A 19,373-nucleotide genomic window follows, 5' to 3' on the forward strand; every position below is an offset into this window, starting at 1 on the left:
AATATACATGTGAATCAATCCTATTAACTACCCTAATACATTTTAAATTATAACTATACCATTGTCTTGTTACAAATATGTATAGTGGATTTCTTTCTCTTTTTTTTTTTTTGAAAGGAAAATTCATTAGAAACTAAATAGACAACCAAACAAACATACAACACAACATTTAAGCAATAAAAAAAAAAAGCAAAAACATCACAAAAGGGTTTTGGCTTTAACAGAAGACAAACAACCCTTTTTTAGCACAAGAAGCCAATTAGGTTGCGGATCAAGAGAAGTGCCTAAAAGGAAATAAAACCCCATTTTGCAGTGATATGGGCAGCCAAGTTGCCTTCTCTGCCAATAAAGCCAAAAGAAAATTGGTGACCTTGAGAAAGGTGCAAGATATCAGCTAATACGAGCCTACTTTTCTGGCCACAATCATCAACATAACTTTAGAGGATAGAGTTGCAATCACTTTCAAAGATAGCACCATTGTTCACCCTTCAGTTTGCTTGAATATAGTTCAACTATGATGCATTCACTAACATTGGCTACAAATTAAATCCAAACTTCAAGAAATCATGTTAAAAAATTTCTTAATTTTCATTAGTTCACGTTTCACAAAACGTACTTTCACATCTAACAAAATGTATTTATCATCACATCTTGTTAAGAAAAAAGAGTGTGGTTTCAAAGTCAAAGGGTGAACTTGATGAGATAGAGAAGAAAGATGAATAAAACAAGAATAAAAAAACAAAGCGCATACAATTTTTAACATGAAAATCCATCTGAAACTTGAAGGGAAAAACCATGAATTACTAGTCCAGATAAACTTCTACTATCCCCTTCAATGGTGAAATTACATCTTTGATCTCTACCAAATGATGAATGTAACAAGAAAATGAATTCTCCTTTGTTACAGGGTATGACTTTAATATTCACTTGTTTACACTAATTATAGATAGCTAATACATGTCACTCTCAATATTCAAAGTGAACAAGAACACAAATAAATAAGGCAAAAGTGATGGCCCATCTTTCAATGATTTAAGAATTCTAAATAACACGAGTTCATGCAGCACCAACAGTCACAAAACAACGAAGACGAATGGTTGCGAGATCCACAAGATGCCAAGGGAATGAGATCTACCAAAAGGATAAGAATCACAAGATCTATAGACCACCAAGGGTGAGGCCAAGGGAAGGGACACGCACTGCGCAATTCATCAACACAAAAATACCGGAGGGCATAACGAGATTAATCGTTGTTGAGCACCAATTGCCGTAGAATGTGACAGTCGTGTGAAGCCACTACTAAAAGATGTGATTGTCCATGAGGTTGCATTTGTTTATATGTACTCTACATAATAACCTTTTATGGTTTAAGGATCACTACAAGAAAAATAGTCTAAGACGGCAGTCCTAGGTCAAGACCACCGCCTTAGAACCAAAAACCGTCGCCTTAGACCTAAGGCGGCAATCCAACGCTTACCACCTCGTCCATCATTGCCATAAGGCAAGACCGCCAGCTTAGTTAGACAAAACTGCCACCTTTGGTGGCCGGTCTGAAGCGGTTCGAACATCACTAAGTCGGTGGTATGTCAGAATCACTAGCTCAGACCTATGGTGGTGGTTCAACTATGTATTGACATTGTGATGAAAAGTGATTAAGAAAAGACATGGTAAAGAGTATTACTTACTCATTTTTGGGAAGATTTCTTGTTCTTCCTCCATATTTAATAGGGAAAAGTGTAGGATTATGCCGATTTGATAAAAGACTTTCCTTCAGGGATCGAGATGCTCATATGAAACATGTTCCTGATGTAATAAAGGAGCTTGGTTGATATTTATAAATGAAAATAGGGTTGAGGAAGAAAATGCATTGGATTAACATGTTCCTACTACAATATGTGGAAATTATGTTTTTGAGAAACTAATCCTACCTGTCAAAAGCCATCCAACTGGAAAAGTTACAAGATAAATACTACCTCCCTTAACTTTAACTAACAATAAAATAAAAATATATATGCATAGGTTGATCTCTTGCATGGTTATTAAAGAAAATCCAAGGGTAACATTTTGCAATAGAACACAACCAGCAGGGGGGGGGGGGCACGGGCTAGAAGACTGCCAATTGGTAGGTTATCTATGTATAACCAATCAAAGTATGACATACTTTTATAAAAGTAAAATAAAACATGTGATTTATAGAAACATTTTCAAGGAAAAAAGATATTCCTTGATTTTCACCAATTTCTAACGACAAGCATGTTTCTTTTTATCTTTTCTCCCTAAAATACATGAAATTAGATATATAACCTATCAAACATACTAAAATTTGTAAAAACAAAATATTGTTTCATTCAATCAATAAGTACCCGAAGGCAGAGTTCCCACTTGCACAAGTTGGAACAGACTATCAGATCCCTGATTACAGAGCTGTTGTAAATAAAAGTATTGTTGATGCATCCTACAATACCTTTCTTCCTCCAATTGCCTCATATGGGACTGATTTAATAGTTGTGGCTGCATGTAATGAAGAGGAGATTGTGCATCCAATAAGTACTGATGTTGAAAAGGTGTAACTGGGTCTCTACATTTTTGCACATTATTCCAATCTATATAAAAATCTAAAATTGCAGAGGGATCAATTCCTTTTTGAACCCATATTTAGGTACTCTATAGATGTAACAAAATTATACAAAAACTAATTTATGCAAGCAATAGAATAATGGTACGTATTTGTAGATATTCTTGGAGCAAGAAAAGAACATAATTTTTGATAAAATCATATTCATCCAAATAGTTATGTTTCCAAGTAGTATAGTGTCATTTCAAATCCTTAAGTTTTATAAGTCTTACCTAAAACTGAAAACCTATCACTCTTTCATATATTATAATTATGTGCTCCAATTAAAACTTGTGACAAAGGCAAAGAGAAATTTTCAACATTGTGACAATATCTCCTTGAAATCCAAAATAAAGAGTTTAGTGGTGAAATTACCCCAGATTTGATGGAAGCTTGAAACCACCTATTTGTACCCGTTAAAGAGAATAGAGCTGAAAGATTAAGAAAAGGAATAACGTAGTATGAAAAATGCAGTTTTGAATGTGGGAAAAGAAAAGGTGGTGGACGATAAATGATATCAGCATTGCAAATTTGCCTTTCATACCATTTGTACATGTTTAAGATGGAGCTGAAAGATTAAGCATCCAATGTTCAAATCTGCCTTTCATACCATTTGAACACTGGATGCTTAATCTTAAAGGGAATTCTGCATAGCACCCTGTTATGTTAATGCAGGACACACCCAAATAGAAGCTAATTAGGTGGCTAAAACAAGCCCTAAGCAAGCTGGAAATAGGCCCACAAAGCCCTTAGCTTGCTAGTTGAAACTTAGCCTTAATTTTCCAAACAAATTAGGCTGGACACAACTACAGGGATTCATTAATCACTAGACAAATGAAAGAAAATTGAAAATTTGATGAAAATGACCTTAATAGAGCTTACCAAAAAAAAAAAAAAATAGGAAAGAAAAAAGAGCTGGTGAGGATGTAGAGAGGATTTCATAAATTAGGTAATAGAAGAAAATGTAGAGGGAAAGAAAGAAAAATGTTGGGAAGTAAGAGGGATGAAGAAATTAAGGAGATAATGAAAAAAAATACAAGAACATAAGAACAATAAAAAAACAAACCTAAAATATTAAGATAGAAATTCAATATTAAACAAATAACTAAACTACTTGTAGCAATGTTCAGATAACCTATTCAAATTCAATGGACCGAATCTTGGTTCAAGCGGGACTGGATTGGATTGGTCCAATTCAATGACTTATTGGACCGTCCAACCCGCTCAAATTGGTTTTAATTGAGATTGTGTCCAACCCAAACCTGGTCCACTGGCACCCCTATTCTTATCTTCTATCAATGGACTGGATATTGCATCTCGTTTTGTTAATCTGCGAGCATCCTCTATTACCCTTGGCTTTTGCTCCACCCGCATTAGGACCTATAGTAACACTGGATCAGGTTGTATGCTATCATGATATAAGTACATTTTTCTGGCTAGTTTTAGTGTAGAACAAGGAAACAATAACATATTTTTGGTATGCAAATGGGATACAGAATGGGGGTAGTGCTCTGCCAACTGAAGCCTCCTAATCCCTGGTGGAGGCAGGATTTAATCTTATGTCTCTGCTAGAACTAGCCAGGACAAGGAAAAATAACATAAAAGAATATCAAAAAGTTGGTAGACAAGGAAACATGTATTAAACACTTGGAACTACATTTTTTCTTAAAAGTATTTTAGGCAGATATCTCAGAGCAAATCCATCATCATGGGAGGTTTTCATCTTTCAAGAAGCCAGGAAATTCTGAGGAAATTTCAAAAGAAACAAAAGAAGGGAGCAGTTAGCTAGCTTTGTTGTTCAATCTCAACAAACAAGAGGTGGGCATTAAAAAGATAAAACTAAGAGGGACAATCATGCTTAGGATCTTGGGTTCACTTTGCTTGTGTTGCATGTAACTAAGAACCATCTTCACCAAATAGATGAAAGATAAAACTCAGAAGAAATGAAACCTGAAGCATACACTCTTGTTACTGTTTATCTGATAGGGCCTATCATAGCCCTGCTACCTCTTGTTCCAACTGTTCTACCTGTATGAAAGAAAAAAATTTTGACATAGGTTTGCAAAGTAGAGAAAACTATCCCCTTCCACACATACATAACACAAAAGAAACATGAACTAAATAGTGAAATTTAAGTTCTTAGTAGAAGATATACAGAAGAAAAGTTGACAAAAAATCTATTAATGAAGGGCATTACCAAGTGTTGATTCCAACTATTTGGGGTTGGGTGCGGTCGATTGGCTATGGACATTCCTACTTTGGCATTTCTATTCACACAAAATGGCCACACTCTTTGCAAGTGATATATTAATGTTTAATGAACTTGTATAATTATGATTATGATACTTAATTTCTAAATTTAATTGTGATGATTTTATTATTAGAAATTGTAAATATGAAAATTTCTAATTTCTCATAAAGTTTCATGTTTTATGAGATATTTATTGTATTTTTATTTTTTTTATCAGGAGGCTTACACCTCTTGTGTTCTAGTTATGACTCATGCCTTAGGATAGTAGAATTGGTGCCTCACATCACACATCCACATTATAAAAACATTTGCTCAAAAAGTTTTCACAAATAGATATGAAACCTTCAATCAAACAATTCAACTACCTTTCAAGAACCAGACATCCACATGAAAGGGATAGCCTAGCCTCTCCTTGTGGATATGGCATTCTTCTCCCACCCACATACCTCCTTCACTCCCTACTCTAAAATGTTTCTGAATGATTTCCTTTTTAATAGATATGCTCCCCCCACCAAATAAATAAAACAAAAACACTTTACATAGTTTTTTATCAACAGCTCAACTCAACAAGACATACCCAACCATATTGGATCAACTACATGAATTTGGTTTTCCCATTATAATCTATCTATATCCCAAAGAAAAACTGGTGGTGTAATTTTCTATTTTTTTATTGCATTTGTAAACTTCATACCAACTACCAAGCAAATAAAGGTAATAAAACTTGAACCCAACCAATGTTAGATAGGTTGTTCATTGATACATATATAAACCTTGATTGGTTAAATTTAAAACCTAGAAAAATGTGAAGTCCAACCCAGAGCGTTGGGCCAAATTCAAAACAAATGCAAAGGAACACAAACCAATTAAGCTGATTGTCAATCAACACTCAATTTCAAATTTGGTTCTTTCTTTTGTTGGTTGGTTTCAGTTGGCTTAAAAGACAACACAAAACTTCACTTGGCAAAATTGAGCGAGACTGACTAGAACCAAACTGTGAACAGTCCTACAAAAGCATATGTTTCTTTCATATTTAACATGACAACTGGCATAACAAGCATATAGTCTATTGTGATTCAGATGTACCCTTGCATTCAATTGCCGAAGGTTATCCTGCTTGACCATCTCCATGAGTGCAGTTTCCAGCTCTTCATTTCTGACAAAGAAAAAAAAATAACATGGAAATTCAATGCTAGACATTGGGTTAGGAAATAACATTTGAGAGGAGAACCTAATAATACCAAGGTGAAACTGGTATGCTTTTTCTAATGGGTTCACTCTGACTTAAAAGGTATTTGCAATAGCCAGTTAACTCTTGTATCTTAAAATTTGGCGCAAGAAAACCTACAAACTACCAACAACGATTAAGAAAAAGAATGAAGTGTAGTTCCAAGTTTATGTTTCAAACTCATCACATTATGGCATGAGAAGAAAACCAAGACAAAGAAGCATGGGCTAACATGAATATATAGGTGATAAAGCTTCTCTGGAAAGTAAAATATACATTGCTAGAAAACTCCATACTCAGTAACATTTGTTTGTTTCAGTCAGTTGGCCACCACAACTCCTGGGACTCCATTATTTGAAATCTTTGTTGTCAAAGATTCGAATAATACATACATTATGCAGGTAATATACGTATTTTCCATATCAAAATAAAGCATTGCTTGAGACACAGAGAAGTCTATTTTGATGATACAAAATCTGTTTGTCTCTAACTGATACGATAAATACTAAATTTCAGTAGGCTCATTCTTCCAAATAGAGAACCAACAGTTGTTTGTTGTTTGTGCCTACATCCACACTTCATCATCATCATCATCCATGCCTACAACTCAAAAGAGATTTGATAAATTCTGATTTGCGGAGAGCTCTATCTCTAAGATTTTTGGTATACAATATGGATAAGCCTCTAGTAAAAAATTTCTCCTTAAATCACTTATTTACTTGTACAGGGGACATATTTTCTCTTAATTGTATTCACAAGATCAACACTGAAATGGTTCAACTAGTAGACTTTGTCTTGTTTCCATAGAAAAATATATGGACATAGTCTTCAAGTATGGACATCTGGCATAAACAATTAACAATTTTGCCATTAACCATTCCCTTGTACAAACTTTTCGAAACATGGGAAGCTTTGGTTGTTTACACAATTGCCAACAGAAAAACAATTTGGATAAAATACGAGTATCTATGTACACAGATATTTACACTTCTCTTTTTTCCTACAATTTTTCCATAGATTAGAGCCAATTCAGCTTTGGTGGTTGCACACCCTAGAATTATAAGAAACCACAGGAGCCCGATAATAAATTCAACTTGTTCCAAGTTTGAGAGAAAATATGATTTACTTGACGAATCTGCAACAACTTCCAAAACATGTCACTCCCTATATTTTATATCCTAATATTCCAAGGGAAACCAAACCAATCTTGGGAAAATGACAATCGAAAAATATATGAACAAGAGATTTCCATAATTATCACAAAATAAACATTGTAACTCTAACACAAACCCCTTCCACTAAAAATAGACTTAACACCCATAAAATTACAAATAGCTCTCCATAAAAATAATTTGAAATCCACCAAATCGTTGATCCTCATTGATGAGAGCGGATTTGACCCTCCAATGACATTGTGACACATGGCATCTTAGAATAGCTAGATGACACCTAGACACCACCTAAGTGATGATTTGGAGTCCTAGATTGCGGCTCGTCTTTACCCCGACCTAGTGACCTGCCTTTACCGCCGACTTGGCAACCTGCCTTCACCGCCGACCTGGCGACCTTCCTTTACGCTGACCTAGCGACCTCGACCACAACTTAGGTCGGCTTGTAGAACCTCGTCCAGGGTTAGCTTGTAGCACCTCGTCATTGGCCGAAGTGACTTTGACGCAAGGAGCAACCTCCCTCGAGGGCTTGCCGACTTGATTGGGGACCAGGCAGTGACCTGTGAGATGTGCTCGCCGACAAATTCGGCATGCATATCCCGACACTCCCAAGTTTCTCGAAAGTTGGCCCACGTACCGAATGTTCCAGAGGATGGTCAACGTGCATGGCAGTTACCTCCGAGGATCTCGGACCAGTTAGACATGACCTCTTCGAAATCTCGGATGTAGTGCGTGAGGCCCCAAACCAAACAATGCCCATACAAAGGCACCAATCCCAATGACACAAGAAAGAGGCGAGTAAGCACATTCTAGCTCTCATACTTTATGATTTTTTAGCTCGCGATCTACTACGAATACTAACTTAATCATCGGAGCGACCTCGCCAGGTTAGCCACCCCGGGTCCTCTAACATTGATTCCTTGCAGGTTTCTCTGAAGAACTACCTAGCTCAGCAATCAACACAACTCGGCACCCAATCTACCTCGAGCTCGGCCTAGTCAACTCGGCATCCAAGTCCTCATCCAGCAAAAATCCTCCACTTCGGCCTCTGAGTCATCGACCACCTAGAAGTAGTCCGAACAACATGGTGCTGCCAAAAAACCTTCATCACTCATGTTAGCATGTTCCTTCTTGGAGGTTCAATAAGAGACATAAAGATTTTATCCTTGAAAATTCAAGGCACATTTTAAACACTAAAATTAGTGAGCAGAAACATTAAAATCAGATTTATAGACATAACCTAGTTATTGGCATCCAACAAAAGAAATTTCTCTTTTTGATTTATATGGTTCATCGTAAATAAAACAAAAACAAATGGAAATTAAGGGATCAAAATTTTACATAAACGAATATAATTTTCTGAGAAAGCACATGCTATCACGTCAAAACCATGCTTCCAAAAAACAAGAATTCAACTAAGCCTTCTAGAGGGAAAGTCAAAATGTTAGGGTATTTTAATTCTTGACTCGATTCAGACCATGAGAAATGACTTGAGTTTGAATTTGCCACATCCTCGACTATTCCAACTAATCAGACAAAAACCCTAATACACCTAGACAAAACAAGCCCAGAAACACAAATAATAACTTCAAGGCAAACATAAAACCCCAAAAAGAGGGAGGATTGGGAAAAAACCCTAGTACCCACTGTACATAATGAAAAACAATTAAGAGGGTTAGAGCATTACCTTCTCTTGGTCGAGCAATGAACAAATGTAAGGATGATGCTGGAGTTTTCTCAATCGAAGGAAACAAATCTTCTCCTCTCTTAATCAGTTGATTCACACAAAAATGAAAACTTCTCAAGCGAAGGATACTAGTATGTTGTCAATTTCTCAGTCGTTCTCAAATGAAAAACGATGGTTTGAAGCTTTCACGAATGCAGGAAGTAGCAGAGGTCTTGTTCTCTTCTTTGGCAAAACACTTTTGACTTAACAATCTCTTGGGTTCCTTGTAAAGAGGTTTTGGCTCTCATCTCTTGAATTCCTCTCCCAAAAAACTTCAGTCTTGTCAAACATGCACCAAGGAGTATAACAAACGCGGGAAGAGTTCATCTTTTCCAAATGTTTTTGGCATTTTGCTTGATGTCGATGTCTAATTCGAATACAAAGGGGTATAGACTGGCTCAATTCCAGTTCAAACTGATAAACCGGATACAAAGACCGTCACCTGTTTTTTTTTTTTATTTGTTTTGGTTTTCTAAGTGGCGGTTTCTTTAAAACCGCTACCTTAGTCTTCTCCATGCGTCAGTCTTAATGACTGCCGGCTCAAAACCACCGCGAAGGTTTTTCTTTATCGTGGATGCAAGGTAGGTTCTCAATTCTAACTCGATTTTTTTCTCTTCACGATTTTTTTTTTAAATCAATGTAAAAGACTGTACAGTGGTCTTTCTCCCATACGATCAACTTGAGACCCAAAAAATAGGTAAAATAATGCACTAGCTTCACTAAATATTAAACACTATAATATTTGTTTAATGAATATTATTTTATAATATTACTCTTTATTATTTTTTAATCTTATTTATTGATGTATTAATTTTATTGTTTCTTAATATTTATTTTTTATTATTTTATGATATCATAATATTTTAATAATTTTCACTATTGTTATTTAAATGAAAATTTTAGGGGTAAAATCATAAAATGCACAATTTTCAGATAGCATAATATTCAGATAACTGAACAACTCCACTATATTTAGATGTTTGCAAAAGTAGAAAAACAAAATTTCCACTAAATGCTTTCAAAGGTTTTTTTACTTTTCAAACTTTAGACTTCAGATTTACCAAACACCACCTAAATCATTAATTATTTTGAGGGAAAATCCCATACATTCAATCAATTACATATTTTTTTTTAAGGCAAAACATCATATTTCATTCAACTATGAAGCTTATATGAATTCAGATTAGTGGTCACAATACCAAACAAGAAAGTACAAAAGCATTATATGAAAACAAAGAAGTGGTAATAGTATCAAATAAGAATACAAGTCTCTAACAAGAACAAAATATTCATAGTGGATAAAGGAGAAAATGAAGAAACTTCTACAACAAACAAATGATGATGTAGAATCATTAACAGAAGAGATAAATGAGTGCATCTCCAACCACCGAAAGAGAGGGATAAATACAATAACGATTCATCATAACTTTAACCATTTGGAACCATAACTTTTGAAACTTTAACAAAATAGAACTAACTATAACTTTAAAAGTCTATAACCAAAACCGTCAGAACTATTATCACCAAAACTGGAACCAATTAGAAGTTTAACCACCCAAAAAAAGTAACCGCCGAAACTGTTATTGCTGGAAGTGGAACCAACTGGAACTTTAATCACCTAGAACTGAGACTGCTATAACTGTTATCGTCGAAAGTGGAATCAATTGAAACTTTAACCACCCGAAACTGTAATAGCCGGATTTGTTATCATCGGAATTGGATCCACCCGAAATAGTCACTAATGGTGAAATTCAAACTAGCGATTAAGGCTACCGCCCAACACTCCACCTCTAGTACTAAAATCCTTGCAAAAAAAAAAAAAAGAAAAAACAAGGAAAATGAAAAAGAAGAAGAAATGAAAGAGAGTGGAGGATTGGATCGAGTTAATAAAAAATAAAAGAGATGAGTGAGAGAAATGAAGAAGAGAAGAAGAAAAAGGAGAAGATAGGGAGAGAGTAGGAAGAAAATGAAGGACTGAAATGAAAAAAGAGAAGAACCCCAAAACAACCCCAAAATGAAAACTCTCTCTAAAAAGAGAGAGAAAACCTCTAGAAACCTAGAAACAATGAATCACCAATCACATATTTTACTCTTTAGTATAGCCAATGCATCGTCTATTTTGCCTTAATTTCAGCCTCAACTTAATTATGAATGACCAGTACAATAAAGCGGATCTAATATATATATTAAAGTAATGAAATTAGGCAAAAGCCTCCCCAATCAGAGATGTGGCTCACTTACATTTAGACATATGTCATTTCAAATATTTAAACAAAATGGATACGTGTCAAAATCAGGATAGTGGTAGTTTAAGAATAGAGCCCACTAGGCATGTGTCAAATTCAGATTAGTGGTAGTTCAAGAAAACAACCCACTAATTACTGTTAACTACTAAACTAATTAATTAATTCCAGCTACTAATTACTAATAATAATTATTGTTAACTACTTTTAATGAATTAATTATAGCTATTAATTACTAATTAATTACTATTAACTACTTCTAATTAATTAATTATAGCTATTAATTACTAATAATAATTACTCACTGATAATAATTAATTACTGTTAACTACTTCTAATTAATTAATTCTAGCTATTAATTACTAATATTAATTACTCACTGATAATAATTATTTACTAAAAACAGTTTCTTATAATAATTATTGCTATTACTTAATTGTTGATAATAACTAATTAGTGATAATATTGCTCATTATTAATTCAGAAAAATAATTTCTTATAATAAATACTGCTAATACTTAATTACTGATAATTTATTAATGACAATATTGCTCATTATTAATTCGAAATGATAATTAATAAATATTTTCATAATGATAATTAATAATTCGGAAATAATCATTTTATATTTATATTAACTCATATTATTTATTTTGAAAATAAACATTTAATGGTAATTATTTATATTATAATTATCATCATAAATTACAATTCATACATTTAAATAAAATAATTAACTATATTATTATAAGTAGTTATAATTAATAATAAATATTTTCATAATGGTAATTAATAATTCAGAAATAAACATTTTGTATTTATATTAACTCATATTAATTATTTTGGAAATAAGTATTTAATGGTAATTATTTATATTATAATTATTATCAAAATTATAATTCATACATTTATTTGAAATAATTAATTATATTATTATAAGTAATTATAATTAATAATATTATATTAATGATTATAATTATATTATTATTATCAATAATTATAATTAATTATTACTAATACTAATGATGATAATTATTACTTTGGAATGTTAATTAATTAATGATAATAAGTATTTTAATAATGTTAATTATTAATTAGGATATAATCATTTTATATTTATATTAATTCATATTGATTTTTCATAAATATATAATTAGTGTTAAATATTTACATTATTATTATTATTATAAGTAATTATAATTAATATTGTTATTATTCTCCAATAAATATTTCATTTAGTGAAAGTTAAATTATAAACTTTCAATTATTCATTATTGTTAAACTAAAAGAATTATAAAAGCAATTATTATTTCAGGAATTAACTAAAATTTGTACTTATAACAAATTAATTACTTCATAATAATAATAATAATTTAATATTACTGATTTCAAAATCAATACACACATAATAAGAATATATTATTAGTAAATAATAGTAATAATAATATACTTATTATTATTACTGATTTCATAATTATTAATATATTATTAATCTATATTACTCAATAAAAACATGGAATAAAAAATATTCAAATCACCACTAAATAAATGAACTAAAAATCTATGAGTATTATAATTGACTTGAATTTGACACATCAACATGCCCAAAATTATAATTTCAACATACATTTTCTATTTCTATCTCCCAATTCCCATAATTCAATCATGCCATTAGGTTATGTATAGGTTTTACTATCTTTTCCTAAAGATAAATTCTAGCCAATCTACGTGCATTGTGGGGAGCTTAGACTTAAAATCCATAACCATGATCGACCAAAAGAAGCGTTTCCACCTAACTCGGAGGTGACTTCCATACTTAGGATGATCCCATTAGTCTCCTTTCTTTCATGTTTCCTCTATTGGATGGGCTTTGGAGTCTTAATTATATTATCAGTTGATTGTAGCCATACATGATGATGATTTGATTGTAGTCATATATTTTTCATCTCTTACTTTAGATGATGGATGCATCTGCAAATGTTGTTTGGCATGGATTGTTTTTCTTAGTAGCTCTTTGAATGATTTTCTTCTTTCTTTACCTCTTTGAGTGGATATCATAAATGTTTTTTATCCATTCATATGTCCCTAAATATTAAGCAGTATTGGTGATATTGTTGTAAACATTTATCTAAGTTTACTATTTTATAAATAGATTAATGACTTCAAAGTTATTGATACTTTTTTTTGGTGTGGGTTGCTCAATAGGATATTGATCTTTTATTGTTAAATAGTAAATTTCAAATAAAATGATACTGTAGTTGCCCCTTAGTATGGGGTCATTGTCTAGATAAAAACATGGTAAGTCTCTTAAATCAAATAAAGAGTCTACCCTAAATGTCTATTATAAATAATTAAAAAATGAAATAATTCAGATTATATCAAATAATTACTTACTCAAAATTGCTGAATTAAGTAAACAATAATAACAATCAATTATTTATAAAAATAATTAATAATAATAACAACCATCAAGTACTTATTTAAGTAAATAATAAAAAACGAAATAACAATCATCAGTTATCATTAATGTTTATTCAACGCATACCCCATAATAATTACCAAATACATTAATTAAACATTAAATAAGAATCAATATTTAATAATAGTCATTAAAATTGTTAAGCCAAATCATTAATGTTTATTCTTAAATGGAAAATATGAATTAACAAATCTATTATATAATAATTATACTCTGTTGGAAAAAATATTTTAAATAAATGTTTAAATAATTGCAAATTTAGTTAATATTATTACTAAATAACAAAAATTTAAATTAAATACTAAAATAAATTAATAGTAATAATAATGGTTAAATTAAAGTAATAAATGTTTCAAGTTGAATTTAATGACCTATATAATTTTGCGGGTTTGACATATTAGGGTCAATTTATGTGAACCTGTAGACTATATGAGTGTTTTAAAAAATGACAGTTTATAAACAGTAATAAAAAATAGTAATAAAAATCATTAATGTTTATATATATATGATTAACTTTTCCGTACTTAGTACGGGGTCATTCACTAGTTACCTTGTAATTCAGCAACTTTTATATCTGAAAGTGTAAAAATGACATTTGTCAAAAAAAATGGGGGGGGGGGGGATTTAAATCATTTTCCCTTTCTTTTATTTCCGGCATTCATTTTGCTTATTATCTCCGGCACATTGCAGGCTAGTATCCTGTTCTTGTTGCAAAGTAAATTATGTCCATTTTAGAATATTTTTTATTTGCCTAGCTGTTGCATAGAAGCTACAAACCAATCCCACTTTTAATCTTGAACAAGCCACATTCCGGGATCCTGCTTTTGTCCTTTTTCTTTCTGTATTTTAGTTCATTAGGCTCAGTTTGGAAAGAAAATAAATACAAATGCATACAATACAATACATATTTGTATTTACACTCCTTCCAAACTGAGCCTTACGTGATGGCAAAAGATAGAGACAGAGAGCTAAAATCAGGGCTGGTTTTAATGAAGTGGTTGGGTGGGTTAAAAAGTGTTATTTTCGTCAATGACCTGTTCAAATAAATTATTTACTAGGTTATTATGTTTTACATTTTTTTTTTACTTTTGTTATTTTAATATTATAAATTAACTCATTTGACCTGTCCACTTGGAGAGAACTGCTTAAACCTTTGGGTCTACTTTTAAAGGATTTGACTCTAATATTGGAAATACATATACCAGAAAAACTAATAAACAATCAAGCAGATATCATAAAATTGGTAACCAATCAACTGTTATTTATCAAAATTCACATGACAGAAAGGGTTTTGATTTTTGATTTTTAAAAACTCCTCCGATACATTATTCAATGGAAGAAAAAAAAAAAAAACTATGTTGCCAGAAAAAGACATGATACGCAGAGAGTTTTGACCAATAACCCCAAGTGAATTTTGATAAATACCACTTGGATCCAACAATAAAAAGCCCTATTTATTATCAATAAACTAATACAGAAAGAAAACTTGGAAAAAAAGATTCAATTAGATATTAATTATTTAAAATACATAGTTAGTTATTTTATTAGTTTGTAAGTTATTATTATTACTATATTTTACTAATACCCGTGACTTAATTAATAATTTTACTATTTTAATATTAATTATTCATAAATTATTAAATTATTTCTTTAATTTATTTTAATTAAATTGTTAAAAATAATTATTAATTAGTAAATATTTTATTGTTAGTTATTAATTAATTAATAATGTTTTTGTGATATTTTATTGTTAAACATTATTCTGATATTAATCAGTTAATTAATCAATATTTTAAGTTTTATTATCTTATATTTTTTATTTTATTAATGCTTATGGCTTAGTTAATAATTTTAATATTTTGTTATGAAAAAATAATAAAAATATTTTTATTAATCATTTATTACTTATTTTAATTAAATTATTTTATTAATATGTTATTAAATAATTACTAATTTATTTATGGGTCATTGATATAATATTAATTCTTAGAAATACTACAAGGAAGATGTTTTTTTTAGGTTAATTAAGTTTTTCCCTTACATTCCTACTTGTTTCCCACCAAAATTATAGGACTCCACATCCCAATAATTGGGATCTATAATCCCACCTTTTTCCCATCCCATCTCATGACATCCCACAAAGCAAAGATGGAAAGGGAGGAATTCTCTAAAATATTCCATATTTTCCATTCCGATCCCACAAACCAAATGAAGCTTAATAGAGAATGTAACTGGGGTCACAACAAATACACTCTCAAATAATACCAATTCATCCACGTTGATCAACCACACCACACTTAGTGCACCATGTTTATGACACCCAAATGGAGGAGCCTTGGAGGATATTGACTCAAGCATGGAAATGTGATTGAAATTTATTTAACTAAAATAGGGATGGCGATGGAACATGTTTGAGGGTGGTTTTGTAAATTCTTGACCCTCCTTTCCAAACCTCCCAACACTTATAGGGGTGCAACTGGGTGGGCCCGCACTTGAGTGCACCATGTTTATGGACACCCAAATGAAGCCTCAGAGAATATTGTCTCAAGCACGGAAAATGGACTTCACATCTGGGCCTCACAAAGGGGCACCCCCACAACACATCTCTACTTTGTATTGGGAATATTTCCCGATAACAGTACCGGAGATGATGAGACATCATTGGGAGATGTTCCCAATACAAGGTGGGGATGTGCTGTCGGGCATTGTGAGGCGCAGATGTAAACTCCAGAAAATGTGGTTGAGATGGTTTATAGGGGTGCAACCTGGTGGGCCCAACTTGGGCCCGAGTTGGCTCAGCTTGCAAATTTAAATGGGTTAGGCTTAAATTTTCGATCATTGAGCCCGGCTTGGGCCTAAAAGTTTGGCCTTTTAAATTAGGCCAGCTTAAGCTTATCCTAACCCAACCCTAATCTAATTATATACATGTATATGTGCATATGTATACACATATTTGCATGCATACGTATATATATATAAACTTTATGTATATACGTACATGCATACATATATACACATGTATATCAATTTTTAGTGTGGGCTTGCCCATCCAGAGTGCATCAAATTTTAGTGTAGGTTGGGCTTGGACTGAATAGTTCGGGCTTGACCTTGGGCTCATGCCAAACTTGGGTTTTAGGCCCAATTCTTAGGGTAGGGCCTAGGTTGAGCTAAAACCTGGCCCAACTGCCCGTCTTGTACCCCTAAACACTCCCTTATGCCCCTCTAAAACTTGTAGTGGAGTCGATTTTTAAAATCAAAACCCTATTTGACCCTATCCCTCATTGAATTTAAGTGTGGGGTGGATCAAGTCTAGAACCCACATCTAATTTCTTGTTATATAATGAGCCACAATTATTGGGTGAAAAAAGCTTAGGTTGTGTTTGGTTACAATGCAAATAAATTTGCACTGATGCAAAACTATGGTAGTACAAATGATTTTAGTGTAAATTCTGACTTATTTTTGTTTCAAACTTTAGCTTACTTTGTTTGATTGCAGTATAAATGAAGTAAATCAAGATAAGAAGCAGAGTAAAGTAAAATTCAAAACAAAATTAAACAAGAATTTTACTCTTTAGTACAGCCAATGCATCGTATATTTTGCCTTAATTTCAGCCTCAACTTAATTATGAACGACCAGTACAATAAAGCAAATCTAATATATATATATATATATATATATATATTAAAGTAATGAAATCAGGCAAAAGCCACCCCTAGTCAGAGATGTAGCCCACTTACATTCAGACACTTGTATTTCAAAGATTTAAACAAAATGGATACGTGTCAAAATCGAAATAGTGGTAGTTCAAAAAAACATCCCACTAACATGAAGAGTGGAGCCCATCACCATGTAGAGTTATGAGAAGTGGGAAGCTCCCACTTTCAATCATTTTCTAAAAAAAGGAAGTTGTGCTATTAATTACTGTTAACTACTAAACTAATTAATTAATTCCAGCTACTAATTACTAATAATAATTAATGTTAACTACTTTTAATGAATTAATTACAACTATTCGGCCAATATATATTTAATTAATTATTTGTTATATTATTTATTTTTTATACAAAATATGTATATATATGATGAAAATAATTAAAAAATACTTGTACTTTTGTTTTTATTTTATTTAAATTAGTATATTTTATTTTTCTTTTAATAATTTATTAATTTTTAAAGAAAACAAGTCAGACCAGATCCGAAGATTTGACTTACCAATAGGATTCAAATTCAAATCGAGTCCTATCAAATCTGATCGGATCTTCGGATCGGATTCAAATATACCCTTATTTGAATCCGATTCGATCCGTTTGCATCCCTACGCCCTCGTATGCACATCTCAGCGTCCATTAGGAAAATCCTATTGATGTAAATTCTTTTCCAACGGTTGGTGAACATGGGCCTAAGAGCTATAAAACGGGTAGTGTTGAGCCGGCACAACACGGCTCGCGTGTAGCCCACACAAAGTATGGGTTATCCCAGGTTGTGCCTCCCTCCCTTTGGATATTTTGGGGGTCAGCCCAGCATGGCCCACGGCCTAAGTCTGTGTAGGCCTGGGGTGAGTGGGTTGTAGGTCATGCTGTGGGCTTGGGCCGAATCGGGCCAAAAAGGCCTAGACTTTTTTTTGGCTAACTTTACTTTGGGCTTTGCAGCCTTGCCTAATTGCCCGCTTTGAAAACAGATTTAAAAAATAAAAAATCTAACAAAGAAATGAAAAAAAAATACTTACCAAAATACAAAATGGACATCAAATTAGAGAAAAATGAATTTTATTTCATTTAAAATATAAAAAATTACAAATTGAAAATAAAAAGTTACATTGTTGAAAAAATAACAAATAATTTAAATAAATTTGAAAAAATTGCTCCATCTCCTTGACATTAATCATCTGCTTCATCAGGTGTAGTAGTATTATGCCCTTCTTTGTCTTTTAATTTATCCTCAACATCCTTCAAATCTTTAAAGTAAATGTCTTTTTCTTGTTTCTCATGGAAGAGCAAATGTATGGCCAAGTGACCAATACCACCCTTGCTACTAAAGCTAAGTCAATCCTACATTTTTGGCAAATGGCTCTTTTTCCCTTCCCCTCAACTTCCTCTATTTTAAATATTTTCCAAATCAGGCTATTGAACTTACCATTGGGGAATTGGTTTTGGGGAGGACCCAACCATTTTTTAATTATAAAAAATAATAATTTAATTGCACTTATCCAGATGGTCAAACTACTGATTTAGAATCTCAACTTGATTTCAACGGTTGAAGCCTCACAAAGCCTCCTAAATGGCTAAATTGCGGCCTAACCTAACTGCCTAAGTGTATGATAGTATGGCAATATGATAGTATGAGACTGTAGGAGAGACTGAAAGAGTACGAGAAATGAGAAAAGAATTGTTGAATTGGTGTGATGAGAATGATGGACTGGTGTGGAGCCATGGAGGATAGGGTTATTTATAGGGATTGAAAATAATTCAATTACCTAAAATACCCTAAAAACTAGTCACTTTTTAGTTGTTGGGAGGGGTATTTTGGTCATTATAAATCCAAAATACATAAATACCCCCTATATAGCTATTTCTAGGCTTATTAACTTGTAGTTATTGATTGAGGTGTATTTCCGTAAAAAAACCCTAAAAAAAGTTAAAACTAGCCGTTTGGGGTCACCCGT

At 32.2% G+C, this 19,373-nt stretch overlaps 1 protein-coding gene across 23 annotated transcripts; it reads right to left on the reverse strand.

Moving 5' to 3' along the window:
- Positions 1-215: 215 nt before the first annotated feature.
- Positions 216-9,656, reverse strand: LOC148881006 (uncharacterized). 23 transcript variants are annotated; one of them, XR_016104708.1, is made up of 7 exons: positions 8,950-9,418; positions 5,952-6,021; positions 3,877-3,994; positions 2,990-3,045; positions 2,465-2,511; positions 1,686-1,803; positions 216-339 (listed from the first exon to the last, which is right to left on the reverse strand). XR_016104708.1 is itself a non-coding variant. In XM_088963187.1 (7 exons), the coding sequence occupies exons 4-7, from the start codon at positions 3,986-3,988 to the stop codon at positions 1,787-1,789; spliced, it is 333 nt and encodes a 110-aa protein (XP_088819313.1). In that variant the 5' UTR covers positions 3,989-3,994; positions 4,576-4,642; positions 5,952-6,021; positions 8,950-9,418; the 3' UTR covers positions 1,616-1,786. The 23 variants fall into 23 exon arrangements, 5 of the variants coding, with proteins under 5 accessions (XP_088819313.1, XP_088819312.1, XP_088819314.1 ...); XR_016104706.1 differs by having other exon boundaries at positions 2,364-2,511; XR_016104707.1 differs by lacking the exon at positions 216-339 and adding an exon at positions 1,068-1,199.
- Positions 9,657-19,373: the final 9,717 nt, after the last annotated feature.

Source organism: Nelumbo lutea, chromosome 1 (genome assembly GCF_056320005.1).
Source record: "Nelumbo lutea isolate HS-2025 chromosome 1, American lotus-T2T, whole genome shotgun sequence".
Taxonomy (NCBI): domain Eukaryota; kingdom Viridiplantae; phylum Streptophyta; class Magnoliopsida; order Proteales; family Nelumbonaceae; genus Nelumbo; species Nelumbo lutea.

Excerpts from the sequence above, each read along its gene's own strand:
- LOC148881006 (XM_088963185.1), bottom strand. The coding sequence starts at position 5,996 with ATGGAGATGGTCAAGCAGGATAACCTTCGGCAATTGAATGCAAGG. Across the intron at positions 3,995-5,951 it reads TTCGGCAATTGAATGCAAGG|GTCCTAATGCGGGTGGAGCA; the intron begins GTACATCTGAAT and ends GTGTTACTATAG. Across the intron at positions 2,512-2,989 it reads AAGCTTCCATCAAATCTGGG|CCACAACTATTAAATCAGTC; the intron begins GTAATTTCACCA and ends CATTACATGCAG.